This window comes from Eptatretus burgeri, chromosome 2 (assembly GCF_056783735.1).
Source record: "Eptatretus burgeri isolate ZD-2024b chromosome 2, Ebu_testis_v1, whole genome shotgun sequence".
NCBI lineage: Eukaryota > Metazoa > Chordata > Myxini > Myxiniformes > Myxinidae > Eptatretus > Eptatretus burgeri.
In genome coordinates, this window is record NC_140962.1 from 30,457,267 (window position 1) to 30,473,302 (window position 16,036).

At 44.5% G+C, this 16,036-nt stretch overlaps 1 protein-coding gene across 1 annotated transcript in view; it reads left to right on the forward strand.

Moving 5' to 3' along the window:
• Positions 1-15,546, forward strand: part of LOC147031721 (C-X-C chemokine receptor type 2-like) — a 46,309-nt gene extending 30,763 nt beyond the window's left edge. The window contains exon 4 of the mRNA XM_085852581.1: positions 10,164-15,546. Coding sequence (XP_085708707.1) covers positions 10,164-10,700 — 537 coding nt within the window. The 3' untranslated portion in view covers positions 10,701-15,546. The remainder of the gene's footprint in view (positions 1-10,163) is intronic.
• The last annotated feature ends 490 nt before the right edge of the window (positions 15,547-16,036 follow it).

Here is a 16,036-nt window from a genome sequence, read left to right on the forward strand (position 1 = left end):
CACCACGTAATGCTTGATTCACGAGAATATATTGGGCCCAAAACATTTTTAAAACATCATGCCGAACAGTCTTCTCCATATTCTCATTTATGGAAGGAGTGGTACTATATCGTTTTTGGCCCTTTCAATGGTGAAGAATCATTTTTAAAATTAAATAATTCTTGTATCCAGATCCAGATTCGGATCTTCACCAGAATCGAATCAATTCGTCCATCCCACACATCCAACGCGTCCACCAAGTTTCGTCCGAATCCGTCCAACTCTTTTTGAGAATTCCTGCTTTATATCGATTTAGCCCTATCTCTCAATGGTGAAGAATCATTTAATAAATTCTCACATCTGGATCCGAATTGGGATCTTCACAAAAATTAATCCTTGCTGTCCTTGGCCAGTCACCCACATCCAAAAAAATTCAGAACAATTTCTTGAAAACTGTGGCCAAAAATCGTGTGACAAACAGACACACAAAGGCAGCCAAACAGACAAACACTACAGACTTTTTTTTGCCAAGTAACAAGAGTGAGAATTGCTTTGCAATACACGGCCCTGACTGGTGTGATGTTTTTTTAAGTCCAAAAAGGGCATAACTCTGTGAAAACTTGATGAAACGCCCTGAAACTCGAACTTATTCTCTAAGTTATCAAAATAAAGCTGTGCACTAAGTTTCAGTTGAATAAGTTAAAGGGAATGGGAAAAATGATAATTTGGTAGAAAGCCTTTCTTATGGTATCCAAGACAATCTCCACGTGGCTGGCTCTTAATGGCTCTCTCTCATCTCCTCTTTCTGTTCAGGCTGGAGTTCTTCAAGGCAGCGTTCTGGGCCCTGTTCTTATTCTGATTCCCATCAATGACCTCTCTGACTCTCTGGAAAATCCTTCTTATCTCTCTTCTGATCACTCCACCCTTTGCCATACTCCCCCCTCTGCTCATCCCTCAGACCGGCAAGCCGCAGCCTCTTCGCTCACTGCATATCTGGATAAAATCACAAACTGGTCCAACTCGTGGAACATGTCGTTCAACCCTGACAAATATCACACTCCCACTATGTCTCTCTGAAAGGACCACCTGGAACCCCCACTCAATCTGTTTTCTCAACAATCCTCTGGAAGATGTCCTTTCATTCAAGCTTCGGGGTCTCACTATCCACCATGATCTTTCCTGGGAAAGCCATATTTCCAAGCTGGCCTCCAAAGCCAGTCTCCAACCGGGCAAGCCTCCGTCATGCAAAGTCCTTCCTTGGTACACGTGAGTTCCTAACCACATACAAAGCTTTCATACACAGCCTGATGGAGTAATGCTCTCTCCTCTGGAGTGGTGCTTCTGCCTCACATCTTGCACGGCTTCATGCTGTGGAAACCAAGGCTTTCAGGATCATTGGTATCTCTGTGATAAAGCTGAGTCTTTGGGTCTCTCACTCTCTCATTGCAGGCAGATCGGTGGTCTTTCTCTCTTCAACTGTCTCCTCTCCTGCCTTGCCTCCCCCCCCATTTTCTATCTTTCCTCTGTCCCCCCAATATTACTGCAGGGCACACAAAGTCCACCAGCAACCCCCTTCTGCTAAAACTACAAAAATGAAGAATCACTGCTCACCTTCACTCTTCCATTCCTCTTTTTTTCCCCACCTCTGGAACAACTGTTAGGTCAAGCCAGATTGTGTCTGTGACTTGCTACAGGTACCATGTACCCTTGTACGAACCCGTTTCATGTTCGGGTTGTCGGCGACTCAACCATCTCTCCCACCAGGTTTTGCTGGTGAGGAGGGTGTATAGATATGAACACCCAGCAAGATTAAAAACATAACATGTTAAAGTTATGTTAAAATGTTAAAAATTTTAATGTTAAAAAACATAACACCTTTCAGATCTTTCCATGCAGGTTGCCACTGACAAACCAGACATTATCTGCCTAACAGAAACTTTCCTCTCCCAAGACGTGTCTGACTCCCAAGTATCTCTCCCTGGTTACTCCCTCTTACGGTATGACAGACCTGAGCCTCGTCCTGGTGGAGGTGTTGCTCTCTTCATCAAAGACTCTATTCCTCACTCTCCCTGCACTGCTCTCACTCCCCCACACCCCCAGGAATACCTCTGGCTTCGGCTTCCCCTCCACTCCCACCTCATGTTTATATGTGTACTGTACCGTCCACCGAACAGTGATGACTCCATCTACACCTCACTCTCCGAAAACATGGACCATCTTCTATCTTCTCATCCAAACTCTCTCTTCCTCTTATGTGGCGACTTCAATTGTCATCACGCCAGTTGGCTAGGTGTGGGTACCTCTCTCACCTGCCATGGGACATCAGCAAAAGCTTTCTGTGACTCATTGGGACTGACTCAATCGGTCAACTTCCCGACCCGGATCTCAACCAATGGTACTCCATCTCTTCTGGATCTGATTTTGACAAATTTCCCTGACAATATCTGCTGCTCTTCCTTCGCTCCAATTGGTTCTTCTGACCACGTCCTTATTAAAGTGGACATCTCTCTGGCTGTTATCAGAGAACCACCTCACCGCCGTCGAGTCTGGCATTTCACTCAAGCCGACTGGCAGGGTCTCCGAGCAGCCATCAAACTTACAGACTGGTCTCCTATCACTACTTTCTCAAACATCAACTCATCCTGGGAATTCTTTCAAAGAAACTTGCTCTCCCTCATGCACAGATTTATCCCCTCTCGTGTTCAGTTGTCTTACCCTTCCTCCCGCCCTTGGTTTACTGAAGCTTGTGGCGAGGCAGTTGTCCTGAAACAACTTGCCTTTGCCTCATGGAAAGCAAACCCAACTGAGGGCAATCTCAGTTCTTTCCACAAAGCTCGGAACAAGTGTGTAGCTACCCTCAGGAGAGCCAGAAAACAACATCTTTCTCATCTCAAGTCTGAACTCTCAAACCTCTCTCCCTCCTCAAAATCCTGGTGGCGTTTAATCAAATCTGTTTCTGGTGTATGTTCCCCCTCCATCCCCTCCCTTACCTCAAATGGCCGCACTGCTGATTCCACACGTGATAAAGCTGAATGTCTAAACTCGGTGTTTGCAGCTAAATCTTGTGTCCCAAACCCATCACTATCTCTACCCACTTTACCCAGTCGCACCCAACTGTCCCTGGACTCTGTATCCTTTTCTCCTGACAAGGTGGAGAGCTTGCTTTCAAACCTCAAGTCAGATTCTGCAACCGGTCCAGACGGCATCAGCCCACGTGTCCTCAAAGCCTGCTCTTCTGCTCTTGCTCACCCTCTCTCTGTTCTATTCACCCTCTCATTTTCCCAAGGTCATCTGCCATCTGCTTGGAAATCTGCTAACATCACTGCCCTGCATAAAAAAGGTGCAAAAACAGATCCCTGTAACTATAGACCAATCAGCCTTCTCCCAATCATCAGCAAGGTTATGGAATCCATCATCGCTTCAGACATGAAATCCTTCCTCTTCTCCAATGGCTTGATTTCCAATCATCAATTTGGTTTCAGACCAGGTCACTCTACCCTAGATATGCTGCTACTGCTCTCCCATCAATGGATGGAGGTCCTCAATGCCAGACAGGAAATCCGAGCCGTATCCCTGGACATATCACGTGCTTTTGACACAGTCTGGCACCCTGCCCTACTCACCAAACTCTCTGCCCATGGTATTCAAGGCCATCTCCACTCATGGCTCGCAGACTTCCTCTCCTGTCGCAGTCAACGTGTGGCCCTAAATGGAGTTCTTTCATCTCCTCTTCCTGTGCAGGCTGGAGTTCCTCAAGGTAGCGTTCTGGGCCCTGTTCTTTTTCTGGTTTTCATCAATGATCTCTCGGACTCTCTGGAAAATCCTCTATTTCTCTTTGCCGATGACTCAACCCTCTGCCGTACCATCTGTCATCCCTCAGCCCGGCAAGCAGCAGCTTCTTCACTCACTGCAGATCTGGATAAAATCACAAACTGGTCCAACACGTGGAACATGTCTTTCAATCCAGACAAATCTCACACTCTCACTATGTCTCTTCGAAAGGACCGTTTACAAAACCCCCCATCCACTTTCTCAACAATCCTCTGGAAGAAGTCTTTTCTTTCAAGCTTCTGGGTCTCACTATCTGCCATGACCTTTCCTGGGAAAGTCACATTTCCAACCTTGCCTCAAAAGCCAGTCGCCGACTGGGAATCCTCCGTCGTGCAAAGTCCTTCCTCGGCCCTCTTGAGCTCCTGACCACTTACAAAGCTTTTGTCCGTAGCCTGATGGAGTACTGCTCTCCCCTCTGGGCTGGTGCTCCTGCCTCCCACCTTTCTCGACTTCACGCTGTCGAAACCAGGGCTTTTAAGATCATTGGCATCTCCCGCAATGAAGCTGAGTCTTTGGGCCTCTCACTCAATCACCGCAGGTTGGTCGGTGGTCTTTCTGTCTTCTACCGACTCCTCTCCAGCCTTGCCCCCCTGCTCTCTCTGCGATTTGTCCCAACCACATTTCCACAGGGCGCTCAAGGTCCGCCAACAACCCCCTTCTGGTAAAACTACCAAAATCACGAATCACTGCTCATCTTCACTCTTTCATTCCTCTTTTTTCCCGCCTTTGGAATAAACTTCCTCACTCTATTCTTTCCCATTCTTCCCTTCAGGCTTTCAAAACAGCTGTTCACCACCACCTCTTATCTTCCCCCATCCAAATCCTCGATCTTTTCTACCCCCGATAATCCACCCAAGCCCACTTCCTTCAATTCTCCTGCTTTCCTTCCTGAAAGTCCCTTTAATGTCCATCTTCCCCTCGCCATGTTCCCCGTCCCATCCCCATCCCTCTCCCTTCCACAGTTCACCTGTGTCTGTTCCCCAATGTTTTGTCCCTTCCACTCCCGCCCCTCTTGTCTCATGCCTCCTTGCTGTGAGTTGTGTGTTAGCTCTCATACGAGCCTCGACCAAGGTATACAAAAAAAAAAAAAAAAAAAAAAAAAGGGCGGAGGAGCTCCTTGTGAGCCAACGGCCATCCATTTCCTGTGCCCAACTGTGTCTGCGGATGTCAGGCTGCAGTTGGGTTACTTTTTTTTTAGGAGGTTGGTGGCAGCATTTGCACTCTGGCCACCGTAACACACTTCATTCCGCAAAACCCACAAATGTGAAATCTGAAAACTCACTCCGTGGGAGTACCTCCTCTGCTGCTGCCCTCTGTAGGGCAGCTCACCGGATGACGGGATTAGGGCAAAGCCTCAGGGCCCCGATTCCTTGATGATAGGAGGAAAACCACTGGGTAAGCCTCCAGGGTCAGATTGTGGTGGTGTGTGGTGGAGTGGTGCTGAGGTGTTGTCCACCAGACGGCGATCTCCTTGCGTTAACCTGAGGAGGTCCCTTCGGGTGGGTGCCTGAAATGTCCTATTTCAATGAGAGGATGATCACCTGTCTCTGTTATCATCTGAGCTCAAGCATTTGAACATCGGTATTGCAGCACTCTCTGATGTTTGGGGACCGGATAGTTGCGATGTCATGGTGGGTAGTTACACCTACTGTTGGTCTGGTCGCTCTGATGGTTACCATGCCCAAGGAGTTGCTGTAGCTGTGTCCAATAGGCTGACTCCAATGATAATTGAGGTAACACCGGTCAACGAGCGTATTATGAGACAAAGGATTCATCACTCCTTGGGTGTCATTTCTCTGGTCTCTGTATATGCTCCGACTCATCGTGAAGGCCGCATTCTATGCTGTGCTCGAGTCTGTGTTTGATCAGTGCCCCAGGCGAGATACTCTTCCAGTCTTGGGGGATTTCATTGCATCGAATGGAACTGATTGGGATGGTTATGAGACGTGTATTGGTCCCCATGGGTCTGGAATTTTGAACCAGGATTGCACCAAGTTCCTTCACATTGCAAAAAGTCATGGACTTAGGGTGGCTGGTTCATGGTTTCAGCAACTATAAGATAATCGCTGGTCTTGATATTCCAACGCTGGCGGTGTGGCAAAGGAGATTGACCATGTGCTTGTTGATGCTTGCTGGAGGGTGATCCAGAACTGCAGGGTCTACTGGAGTGCTCATTTCCTCAGTAACGACCACAGGCTTGTTGTAGCAAATCTGAATTTCACCTTAAATCCAGGAGAATGGTACCATCCCAGCCTCAGCTGGGTGTTGGCAAGCTCAAGAATGAGGGGGTAGCTGAGGAGTTTGCAAACAGGCTGAGAGGAGATTTGGGGGTCTGGCTACTTTGGGGAATCCTGAAGAGTTGTGGAGTGCATTCAAGACCACCATCCTTGATGTTGCCGGTGAATGTCTTGGAACTCACCGTAGGGCAAAGAAGAATTTTGTCTCTCAAGGGACACTGGATACCATTGACCAGAGTCACAGGGTCAGGCTTAATGGCAGAGCTGAGCTGTTAAGTGGGTTGAGGCGTAAAACCGTACGTGCGCTAGGGGTGGACAAGGAGGCCTATGTGCGAGGAAACAGTGAGGGGGAAGAGCATCACCTGTGGTCAAGTGAATCTCGTCCTGCTTATATGGGAATTTGCGCATTGCATTACTCCAAGCCCATCCCTCAGTATACTGCAGTTAGAGCAGAGGGTGGTAGGCTCTTGACAAAGGAGTCTGAAGTGAACGCCCGCTGGGCCGGTTACTTTGAGCAGCTGTACCAGACTGATCCACCTGCTGTCGAGTTGGACGTCAGGGGTGTTACAATCCTTGTTGCTGACCCTCCAATCAACTGTGGTCCACCTTCGTTTGTGGAAACACGGGCTGCGGTGAACCGGTTGAAATGCAGTAAAGCTCCAGGGATCTGTGCCATCCATTCTGAACTTCTCAAGGCTGGTGGAAATGCTGTACTCGTGTCGTTGCATGCAGTTCTGTGCTCTGCTTGGAACACAGGCATCATCCCAACTGACTGGAAGAGGGGCCTTGTTGTCCCTCTCTGGAAAGGGAAGGGTGATCGCCAGGACTGCAACAACTACCGAGGCGTGACACTGCTCTCAATGCCGGGTAAGTTTTTTGCTCGGATAATTATTGATATTGTTCGCCACCATCTGCTTGAGCACCAGCGTTCAGAGCAGTCATGCTTTACACCAAAGAGGCCAACAATTGACCGTAGCCTTGCTCTTCGGGTCCTCACCGAACACAGATGAGAGTTTCAGCAGGGACTGCTCAAAGGCTATGTTGTTCTCTGCAAAACATTCGATTCAGTGAATCGGGATGCCCTCCTGAGGATTCTTGGTCTTCGTGGAATACCACCAAAACTGATCAATATGATGTATGAATGATACTCTGGAACTGAGAGTGCTGTGAGATGTGGTGATACCATCTCCGACTTATTTTTTTCCAGTTTTTACTATAGTTCGTCAGAGGTGAGTACTGGCCCCTACACTTCTCAGCACTAATGTGGACTGGATTCTGAGAAGGATGTCGGAGAGATCAAGCTGTGGTGCATCATTTGGGAATGTCAAGATCTCTGACCTTGATTTCGCAGATGATGTAGTTTCCATCATGTGCTGCCTTTTTGGCTGATGGTTGCATCATTGGTTAGGGACGCGGCTATGCCGCTGATGCAGTGCCCCAATTACCTGAATACTGGTGCTCATTTCGCCGACCTCAGAAGGATGACAGGCTGTGTCAACCCCCTGGTGTTATTTCAGTGGCCAATGGGGCTCAAACTCACGACCCAAGGATCCCAAGCCACCACCCAAACCGCTCAGCCAACACCAGGCTACATGATGTCATCATCTTTGCAGAGACTCTGGATATCCTTTTGGGGGCCCTCAAGGTGCTGAATGAGGAGTTGGAGTTTTTGGGATTGTGGGTTTCCTAGGTCAAAACTAAGATCCAGGCTTTCAATGACATATTGGATGCTGCTATCTGGTCTGTACCTGTTTGTGGTGAGGATGTTGAGGTCACAGAGAGATTAACTTACCTTGGCAGTGATATTCATGTCTCTGCTGGCTGTAAGTAAGAGGTCAATAGATGTCTGAGTTGGGCCTGGGGAGTCATTGATTTACTGGATCATGGGGTGTGGCACTGCCAGTACCTGTGCGGGAGGATGAAAGTCCTTGTCTTCAGGTCCTTCGTGCTTCCAGTCTTGCTCTACGGATGTGAGACTTGGACTCTAACCAGGGATCTGAGACAGAGACTTAATTCCTTTGGTCTCAGAGACCAGAGACAGAGACAGAGACCACCAGCTCTCTTCGGAGAATCCTAGGCTATTGCTGGTCGGACTTTGTATCCAACGAGTGGATGCTGAGATAGACTCAAATGAGATTTGTTACCTACATAGTCCATGAGCGTCAGCTGCGGCTGTATGGACATGTGGTTCGTTTTTTCTGACGCTGATCCTGCTCACCAGATTCTCTCAGCGAGGGAGCCTCATGAGTGGAGGAGGCCAATGGGCCGTCCACATGCCTCGTGGTTTCAGCAGGTTTATCAGCATCTCAAGGAGATGGGGTTGGGCCAGGTATCTGCCTAGAAGATGGTCAGACGGAGGCCCCTGGAGTACCAGCAGAAAGTGGACGCAGTGCCACGCTCCTCTGATGCATGCTCCCATACCTGACCTGACCTGGAACAAACTCCCACACTCTCTTCAATCCCAATCCTCCCTCCAGGTCTTCAAAACAGCTGTTCACTTCCATCTTGTATCTCCCCCCCATCCAAAACCTTGATCTTTTCTTCCCCCGTTAATCGACCACAAATCCACTTACTTCAAATTCCCTGCTTTCCTTCCTCAAAGTCCCTGTAGTGTCCATCTTTTTTACCCCATGTACCCTGCCCCATCCCTCTCCTTTCCACAGATCTCCTAATGTCTCTGTTCCCCACTGTTTTGTGCTTCCCTCTCCCGCCCCTCTTGCCTTCTGTTCCCCTTGTTATATTTTCTGTGTGAGTCTAAAAAACCATAGGTGAGACGGATGGACAGGCGGACAGACAGATGGAGAGCAAATGAAGAGCAACCCTATAGTCCCCTCTGTTGCAAGTGGAAGGGGATTAATAACACGTGCGACCAACGAATATACTTGAAAAATCTTTTATTTCCACATGCAACAAACAGACAAACAGGGCTGAAAACATAACCTCTGTCCACCTTCAGTGGTGGAGGTAAAAGTATGACTTCCCTTCAAAGGAACTTCAATGCTGGAGTGGGCCATTTGGCCCATCAAAATCTATACGATTATTATCAACCTCTGGTTGTCTTTTTCATCCTTTTTTAAAATGCTGAGCACCAAAAAAAAGGAAGCAGCACATCCCATTTTTAAAGTTTTTGATAAGACTCAGTCATGGTTTGAACCACTAAGCTCCCAGACTCAAAGCAGAAGCTCTAACCATTACACCACCATCAAGTCTGGTTCAAAGGTGATCCTTAGTTCACCATTCTCATCAAATCAAACACCAGTTATTTTGGAGATGCACATTATATTGTTTTGTTTTTTTTAAGCTATTGCTCAATATGATTTGATATGGCAATTAAAAGTCACATGCATTTACTTTAAATACTTCACTGGACCGTACATTCAATTTGGCAAGAATCGACTCGGCACTTCCAAGAACGTATGATCATGGACATATAAACACAGAACTAAACACAACTAAATGAAAAAGCCATCTGTTGGTCTGCAAAACATTATGGCAACACACTCTATGGCGATAGATATCAGGTTGTTGCAGTACATGGAGCATTTTGATGGACAGACCTTTCCGCACACTATTAGCTGTGGTGTTGGCCTGCACCACACTTCCTTCCTGTCCATTCACCCAGATTCACCGCACAGTTTGCTGTACTTTAAGATTATTGAATCAGATTATTGTAGTCTTGAGTTCTAAAAAACAACAAGAAGCAAATAATTTAATGCTTCATAAGCAATTACACTGTATCTTATTTTGAGGAATACCAGATTGACTGGAAAGGATAAGCTATTTCGTTTGGGTATGGTGAGTATGTTAAACACCCCTCAACATGAGTTAAAGGACACCTTCATCTTACAATGGACTGGGATGGGATGGTTTACAGGCAGTGGGATTAATGGCCACAGGACATAGCTTGCAAAGAGCTTTGGCTGATATTAAATTATTCGAAAGCACAGATAGTTGACTGGTGACAAAGTTATGGTATCATTTTGGCTCCACATAGGTTACAAATATAATTTTGTAATTTTTCTTGTTTTAAGAAAATAAATCATCTGCAACATTTCTGGAATTTAAATACATGCCTCCAAACTTGATGAGATTTCTTTCTTCCAACCCCTCTTGAAGCTTGAAAACAGGACGGTTTGTGAGCTTGCTTACTCACACAAGAATGCAGAGGAGATGCGTCTGACCAGCCGCGTCTTGCATCACACGCTTGCCTTCATCATTCCATTATTGTTCATGTTCTTCTGCTACAGCAACATCATACTATCATTACGCAGCAGTCGAAGCTTCACAAAACATAAAGTTATTAAGGTCATCATGGCTGTGGTGATTGTGTTCTTTATTTGCTGGCTGCCCTACAACGTAACCATCTTTGTGGACACACTCGTCCGCTTCGACATTATCACTACAACTTGTGAGATGAATGAGAATCTCAACCAAGCCATTGTAGTCACCCAAACCCTGGGTTTCCTGCATTGCTGTCTGAACCCCTTCTTGTATGTGTTCATCGGTGTCAAGTTTCGCAATAATTCTCTCAAGCTTTTCCGGGAGATTGGATGCATCAGTGATAAGTTTCTGCAAGACCACACAAAGTTCAGACAGGTTTCTGGCAGGTCCGTTGTTTCTGAAACGGACAGTACTGCATCTGTCTCTTTATAAAGGGACACTTGGAGCAATATTTTGTGCTGGGTCTTATAAAAGAAAACTTTGCCGTTTCTCAAACAAATGTGGTTTCACATCTGCCGCTTCTCTCTGTCGACGCTGCTGCTTATTTAAAGGTGATACAAATAACTGCTGTATGTTATGAGACAAGAAATGAGGTCAGCAAAGCTTCAGTTGTCAATAAAACAAAAATATATCGATTGGAAAATTTGTTGGATTCTGACATGTTCGTTGCAAACATGCAAAAGAACATAGAAGGTGTGTAGTTGCGAAATGACATTGTGTTGAAACCATAAGCAGATGGTAACAGGTTGGTGCTGCCCGTGGCCATGTCGAGTAGTCCACAAATAATCCAAAACGCCATAATAATCCCAAATTACGACTTCTCATCATTCTCAGTTTCTTTCACCAACGAAGGCATCACACAATTACAACATTGACAACATAATTTGTTTGTTACCAAGTAAAATATAACTCTATGTCAGATAACTCTACAAAATATGTATTGACCTCAGGTCTAACTAGTCGATAAGATGATTGAAAATTATTTTAGAGTTCCCCCTTTGGAAAGAAGAAGCATGTTGGTGGTGAAAACAATCGGAATACCTTCTGGTATTATTCGGAAAAAGTTGTTAAACAAGTTAAACAACACTTTTCTGAAAAAAATTGTTTTGAATGACCAACAATTTTTTTTATAATGGCAAGCAGTCGCAACAGAAAGGTCTTACAAATCCTTCAGTTACTAGAGAGTTCCAAGAACATCTTGTCCCATGCTGTCTTGAGAAACAAGGACATGGGAGTGTACTGATGACAAATTTGATTGGTCCTGATGATGTAAAATGCCATAATATTTTGTTCAGGTACAGCAAAACAGAAGTGTTTTGAAAGTGCCAAAAAGGCGATTTGTGTTCTAGTGTATAATTCAATTGAAATAAAATAAAGATTTTAAATGTGGCAGAAAAAAAAATATTTGGAAGTTTACCGCCATTGATGCAGGATACTTTTTGCGCCTTTCACACCACCTTATTTAGCATGTCATTAATTATTCGTGCCTGTTTGTGCTTTTCATGACATCCCTAAAAACAGTTAGTTTCCTGTTTGGATTGATTTTCAACTTTGTTTGACTGCCAGACAGGCAGACTGAGTTAAAAAAATAAATAGATAAATAAATTAATAAAAAAATTAAAAAATACATCGCACCTGTGCCCGAAGGAAGCGGTTCAGTTTGGCATTTCCTTCTCATGATGCAAGGCAGCGAGAGCTTCCCCTTCTGTCAATTCAGTGTCTGCACCGCTTTTTGATGAACTTTTTGATGGAAGGACAGATGGACACACCAAATATTGAAGCGGCTGCACCGCTTAAAAATTATCTCTACTCCGCACATGTGCGATCGAGACAAATTCAGAGGCAAAGTACTGCTAAACTACAGGTTCATTTTCAGATTCATGTTCCGATTCATGTTCAAAATATAACATTCAATTGAAATGAAGTTCTTGCTTGTTCAAAAACTGAAGTTTGTGTACAGACAGACAGGCAACAGTGAACCAATTGCATAACCCCACTTTTCGCTTGGCGTGCGCTGGGTAATAATTGTACACCGACTACCCCTCCCGATTCCATCTCCAGGCGCTGCACAAAGTCATCGCTGGGAGCCAAAGGCTGTTGGTGCCCAGAGATGACACACGCCGAAAGGGCGTACTCAGTTTTCACTCAGTTTGTGTTTTGTATTGTTTTCTTTCTTGTTTGTTTGTCCAGGTTATATCTCAGCCATCCTTTGAGCAAGGAAGCTGAAATTTGGGCACAATAGTGAACAAGTGCTTTGGCTAAAAGGGTACTTTTGATTTAGCGATTAATCAATGAATTATTTAATTTTCGATTAATGAATTAATTTTCAAACAGTTACAGATTCAGATGAAACGGTGATGGTTTAGGTATGCCATTCGCCAATCGATTAAGAAATTAATTATTTTATGATTATTTATTTTTTTATTATGCAACTAATCAATTAATCAATCAATTATTGTACACCGCTCGCTCTCAATTCTGTTTCCATGTGCTGCATGGCAGCATCGCTGGGTACCAAAGGCACCCCAGAAACGTCGCGCACTGGAAGATATGTTATTTATTTATTTGGCATGGAGGCGGTGTACTTTGAATGTATCTCCACTCGTTATTATGCTTGCTTCATCCAATTTCACTGCTAAAGGCCCTGTCACACCTTGACGATTTAGCCAGCATATGCCTGACGTATGCAAAATTTGGCTAAAACGCTGGCACACGTCGAATACGTTATGGGTAAGTTTTGTATACGTTAAGAGCACGCTGGCATACGTCGTAGTATGCTGGCATACGTCGTAGTACGCTGACATACGTCGTAGTATGCTGGCATACGTCGTATTACACCGAGCTGTAAGACAAATTTTCCAAGCTTGAAATTTTTCGACGTATGCCAGCGTATGACTCACACGTTCTGCATAATGCTGGCCATAAGTTGGAGGCACGTTACGCGATCGTTGACACACGTCCACTCACGTTACTTGTAAGTTACTCATAAGTCGAAACACGTCGAGGTAATGGTTCAGTGTTCCAGACTCCCTGGTTTTTTTTTTGGGTTTTTTTTTCTTCGGCATGACGGTGATGTTGACACTTCGATTTCCAGTGCAGTTATAATATAATATAATTAATAGGCTGCCGCTCTACGATTTCAATCATAACCGCACCAGAAATCGAAGTGTCAACATCACCGTCATACCGAAGAAAAAACCCCCCCCCCCAAAAAACCAGGGAGTCTGGAACACTGACGCTCACCATTACCTCGATGTGTTTCGACTTATGAGTAACGTACAAGTAACGTGTGTCGACGTGTGTCAACGATCGCGTAACGTGCCTACAACTTATGGCCAGCTTATGCAGAACGTGTGTCATACGCCGAGTATGTCCAGAAATTTTCAACATGCTGAAAATTTCTCGACGTAATCGGCGTATGACGATGTATGCCAGCATACTACGATGTATGCAAGCGTGCTCTTAACATATACAAAACTTACCCATAACGTATTCGACGTGTGCCAGCTTGGTTCGGCAAATTTTTCATACGTCGGCATATGCTAGCTAAAACGTCAAGGTGTGACAGCGGCTTCACACTTCGATGTCTAGTGCGGTTATGATTTGAATCGTTGAGCCGCAGCCTATGAATAGCCTACGCCACGTGATCATCGGTGATACGCTGCCACGTGCTATGCATAAGTTAGACTATCGCTGGGCATAGGTTGTGAACGCCGACAACACGCTCAGCATTCGTTGGTATAAGTTATCTATTTGTGATTGAAACGTTCTGTGTATGTTACTAATACATTATGCATACGTCCAACACGTTATTATACGCCCGAAAGTTAAAAAAAACATCAATAGTTCAGCGTACGCCAGCGTTTTACATACATTTTGAGACCTTGCCATCCGCTGGCTAAAACATCAAGGTGTAACAGCCCCTTTGGAAGCATCAACCAGACTATATAATCAGGTCAGGAATCGAACCAATACTAGATATCTTAATGGCAAGTGCATTACCTCTGTGCCAAAAGTCAGACTGTTAATGATAAATGCTATGTTTGTGATATGAACATTCTTTAGAAGCATTTTACACAATGAAAAAATGCATGCACAGGTAATAATCAGATTCCTCAGTTTAATGGCTATCGCAAAAGATAATGTATGGACGGTTTCAATCTTAAGCATGTGTTATACAGTTCATGAATATGGTCAAGGCACATGATGGGGCATAAACATTGAAAGGTTGAGTGTAAAAAACGAGGGAGATGGACTTGTAATTTAGACAGACAATGACAACAACGGGTGATATTGAGAAAAATGCATCATGGACAGGCGTGACATCCTTAAACAAGTGTCATTGGATGGGTGATTTGAAAGCCAGTAGGGAAGTACATGAGTGATTCTGAATACTGCATTGAAGTATCTCCCAGAGAAGAGAAAAATTGCAGCAAAATATTGAAGCTTGAGAAGATACATGGACCTGGCAAGATAAACAGAGATGTTTTTTTTTTTTGTAAGTGGTCTACCTGGAGGGAAACTGCAAATGCAGATGCAACCAGGCCCTACAAGAGTGAGAGACGACAGGTCACCGACCAGCCTGCAGCCTTCTGGAGGGAGGGAGAGGTCAATTTTCCCCAAGGTCTCGAATTGCATAGCCAGGTGGGAATGTAATAAAGTAGTCCATAGGGTGACGGAGAAAGCCAGCCAAACTTAATAAGAAGAGGATGCCGATTCCCTTACAAACAGTGTGGCGATAAGCACTGTATGCAATAGTGTATTTGATGCATGGGAAAATACAGAGAGCATAGACTGACCCTCCTGTTTGTCATGAAAATCCAGAAATTGCTGGGCCAACAATAAGAGCAAGTAGGGAAGAATAGCACAGAAACCAAATTGATGGCTGTCAAAGGGTTTGAGAATCGGAAGGTTTCTGTACTCTTCCATTGTTTTATTTTTTTTCCAAAGACTTTTCTGATACTGGGAAGTAGACTTCATGGTCTGGAGTTTAGATTAAATTTTATCTGCTTTTAGTCCTTTTTATCGGATCTGTTTGTGGTTCTTACATTATCTGCAATAACATTTCACTCGATTATACAATATCATTCATCCTTTTCGATAATTGTGCAGTTTTTGAGTATATTTTGCATTTTCATGGATTTTAAGATGTTTCTTCATATTTACAACTAATTTTTGTACCATCATTGAAATCACTTGCTAATAATCTCACAACTTTTCTGGATGTTTTGTTCATGACTCAAGAGCAAATGTAAATAAATTCGTCTCTGAAGCCAAATGTTGTGTTGAAAGTGTTGTTTGACTTTTCCTGGAAACACAAGTATTTGTTAAGGAAAGGGCAATGATGCATTCCTCTTTCAAAATACAGCCTGATACCCACAGCTGCAAATTTTTTCTTCCTTTTCTTCCCTTATTTTCTCTTTTATTCTTTCTGCTTTGTCTGCTCCATATTTATTCTTCCGTAGTGTGGCTTGTCTTCATGTCATTGAACATACTAAAGCTTTTAACAATGTCTATGCCTCTCCCACCGTACAACAGTTTTGTTCCTTACCGGTGATCTACACATTTCAGTCAGCAGTATATTAATGAAATTGAGCTGCATTGAAAATGTGATTTCTTAAGGTTTCATTGACGAGTCTTCCAATTATTTGCGTATATTGTTTGCCCAGTAAAGTTTGACCAGTCTCTCTGTACTTTGCCCACAATCTGCTGATGACAGAATGTACATCGCCCAACAGCTTACTTCATGCCAGCTTCCAACAACGTGA